The sequence below is a fragment of the Meles meles genome, chromosome 8 (genome assembly GCF_922984935.1).
Source record: "Meles meles chromosome 8, mMelMel3.1 paternal haplotype, whole genome shotgun sequence".
Taxonomy (NCBI): Eukaryota; Metazoa; Chordata; class Mammalia; order Carnivora; family Mustelidae; genus Meles; species Meles meles.
The window spans coordinates 54,495,593-54,499,123 of NC_060073.1; the positions used below are offsets into that span (position 1 = coordinate 54,495,593).

General features: G+C 40.6%; 1 protein-coding gene across 1 annotated transcript; it reads right to left on the bottom strand.

The window, feature by feature from the left end:
* Positions 1-2,348: 2,348 nt before the first annotated feature.
* Positions 2,349-3,296, bottom strand: LOC123948992 (olfactory receptor 10A4). The gene has a single exon (XM_046016258.1). The coding sequence runs from the start codon at positions 3,294-3,296 to the stop codon at positions 2,349-2,351; it is 948 nt and encodes a 315-aa protein (XP_045872214.1).
* Positions 3,297-3,531: the final 235 nt, after the last annotated feature.

Consider the following 3,531-nt stretch of genomic DNA (forward strand, 5'->3'; position numbering starts at 1 on the left):
AATCTGTCACTGACTGTGAGGACCTCTTTGTTTTCCCTGCTTAGAAGACTTGCCAAGTAGTTGCCTCAGCAAGATTGGAATATGGTAAGATTCTTATCTTTGGGCTTTGTCATGGACCTACCCTTCATTCTTCATGAAACACTTTCTTTGTAAAAGAAGAAAGAGAGTAACTCATGGAGCAGTAGAAGGAGTGTCTCCTTCCTTCTTGGTGGTTTTAGCTCATAAGAGTTAGGAAATCCCAAAAGAAACATTCACATTTTATAAACCCTGGAACCTACAAAATCCATCTTTTTTTTTATCATGTTCAATATTACTATCAATCTATCCCAGATCCTACTCCAACTCTTTACCTTTTGGTATTTCTGAATCTCTTTGCATCATCACACAATCAATACATTAACAAACATTACTTAACCACTTACTATGAGCTAGGTGCTAGATGTATGTGGGCCAGCATATGCATCTATGTATGTTTGAAGTGGGTAGTGAAGAGCATGGGTACAATGAAGAGAATATATGAGTTCTGCTGTCCTTCTCACACTATTAGGGACAAGGGTATTTTATCTATTAGATGAACATAAAGACAGGATTCTGAAACTAACAAGAAATAGTGACATCCCAGGGCTAGCAAGAGTGAGAAAGAAGCTTGTACTAATCCTGGGTCTAAAGGATAACTAGGAATTGGAGAGGGTAGCTCTATAGAGAAAGCCTTGAGACAGGGGTTGTGGACATGGGCGTATGGAGGCGGGAAAGCCACAGGAATAAATATTTCAGGCTCATTCTCTACCTACCTTCTAATTTCTTGTTATGGTATTCCAAAGAAAATCTAGGATAACAACCCCTTCTGAAGTTACTTATTTTAATTCTGTCTACACAATCCTTATTCTGGTTAGGTAACATGTTTATAAGTCCTGGGGTTTAGTATATGGACATCTTTGGGGGACCATTATTCTGCCTACCATAAAAGAACAAGTAAAATACATGTGAAGGAGTAATGAAATTTTGGCTAAAATTGGAGATTATAAATGCATAATGGTGCCAATCTGCTTTGTTGTGTGACCGCTATCATCCAAACAGAACCCCAATATCTACCTTTTCATTTGAAAATTCTTATAGTGATAATTCAGAATGTGCTGCTTTTGTAGAGCCCTTGATACATGAGAAGTGAAGGGTACTCTGTGTGGGAGATTGAATTGGTCCTGGTACTTCCATGGCACAAAGAGTTCGAGTTATTTATAGAGTTTGTGGAGAGGACATGCCTATGCAGTAAATGCTATTTTATTCTGTTAAATATCAATAAATTGTTGTGAATAATTCACACCTATATAAGGTATCAACACCCCAAGTCTGCTATTTTTAAAGAATCCAGAGCTGGCCTATGTTCACTGGACAAAATCAGAAAAAGGGGCTGCTAGAGTGATAGGAAAGTTTAAGAAGGACAGCTGGTTTCATCTAATCCCAATATGACTGCATAACATCTAGTAAACAACGGATCTCTGGGTTATTCACAGCAGTTTCCTAGAATGTTGTCCATTTAGTTTGGTATTCCTCACACCCTTTCTGTCAAACAATTCTCATATCCAAGGTGAATAATTTGAGACTGAGGTGGTGTCTGTGTGGAGTAGTCTTTCTCCAGATGAGGCACAGACTAATCGTGGTAGCAGAGGAAGAAGTCCTCCTTTGCTAGCCTAGTAGTACATGGGTACTTTATAAGCCAAGGGAATTTTTTAAGTATAACTTTATTATTTTCTTTCTCACTAGAATATAAATTCCACAAGGTAAGAAATTTGTCTATTTTTTTCAGCACTGTGTCTTCAGGTCCTAAACAGGGTCTGACACATGCTGAATGTTGAATAAAAATGTATTGAAATTGAGTTCAAAAAACGAGTGAAAGAATGACACAAAACTCTATCGCTTATTATTACCATTGTCATAAGTTTATCTTGTAAGCAAAAAGATCCTTGAAAGTTTTAGGGGGAGTTTGGAAAAACATATAATGTAAAGCAGGAATTATAAAAATACATGGTTGAGGAAGTTCAAGAAAAGTTAAAACAAGTACAGAATGTAAATTGTAGTGTTGTCACTACAACTGTCAACCTTCAGATCAGCTCCCCATCTGTGTCAACTAGCAGTATCCTCAGATATGTTGGTCCCCCAGTCCTATGGACCCAGGCCTATAGAAGTTCTCCTTCATCACTCATGTTCTTTCATTCAGAAACAGAGCCTAGTAAAGTCCAAAATTCTAGTGGATATATCATGACTCTTAGAATCAGCAGGCACTAAAACATACTCGAGGAGTCATTTCCTTTCTCCTTGCATTCCACTCGTTTGGTTTGCATCACAGTCAGTCATAGTTTCTGAGGGCCCAGGGTCCTGTGGATGACTCGCTTCAGTGCAGCCTTCACTTCACTATTCCTTAAGCTGTAGATGATGGGGTTCAACATTGGAGTCACCACTGTGTAGGACAGTGATAGCAGTTTCTTGCCCTCAGGAGAGGTGCTGGATCGTGGTCGGAAGTATGTGAGGATGGCAGTGCTGTAGAAGAGGGAGACAACCAGGAGGTGGGAGGAGCAGGTGGAGAAGGCCTTCCGTTTCCCCTCAGCTGATGGCATCCTGAAGATAGTGGAGAGGATTCGGACATAGGACCCCAGGATTAGCAAGAAAGGGAAGAGAATGAATAAGACAGTCGCTGTCAATGCCTCCACTTCAAACAGGGAGGTATCAGCACACACCAGTGCAATGACAGGGGGACTGTCACAGAAAAAGTGGTTCACTCTGTTGGGGCCACAAAAAGGGAAGCTGAAAATCCATGTGGTTTGTACGGTGGCCACTGGAAAACCTGAGAACCAGGAGGCAGCTGCTAGCTGGGCACAGGCCCTGCGGCTCATAATGATTGGGTAGTGCAAAGGGTCACAGATGGCTACATAGCGGTCATATGCCATTGTGGCCAGGAGGCAGCACTCAGCAGCCCCAAAGAAGAAGAAGAAATACATCTGAGTGGCACAACCAAGGAAGGAGATGGTTGTGTCTTGGATGATCAGAGTTCCCAGCATCTTGGGCACAATAACCAAGTTGAAGCCTATCTCCAAGAAGGACAAGTTCCTGAGGAAGAAGTACATGGGATTTTGTAGAGCAGAGTCAGCTGTAGTGACTAGGATGATGAGAACATTGCCCATTAGGGTAACCAGGTAAATAGTTAAAAAAAGGAGAAACAGTAGAGCTTGTAGCTCAGAAGATAAGCTTGAAAAGCTCACAAGAATAAACTCACTGACAATTGTCCAGTTTTCCCACGTCATTCTTCTGCCTAGGATTTCATTGGCATTCATTCTTCAGGAAGGTAGGAGTCTCCATATGTTATTTACACCTCTATTATACCATTAGAAAGAAAATTTATGGCCTCATTCTCTACCTTTCTTGTTATAGTGATTGGCAACCAAAAGCAGTACCTTCCAAAATGTAAAAAAAATAAGCTTCTCCTTTGGAGTCACAATATTTTGGAAGAATCCTAACCTGTTTTAGACTGAACTGAGG

Coding starts and splice junctions, on each gene's coding strand:
- LOC123948992 (XM_046016258.1), bottom strand. CDS start 3,296: ATGACGTGGGAAAACTGGACAATTGTCAGTGAGTTTATTCTTGTGAGC.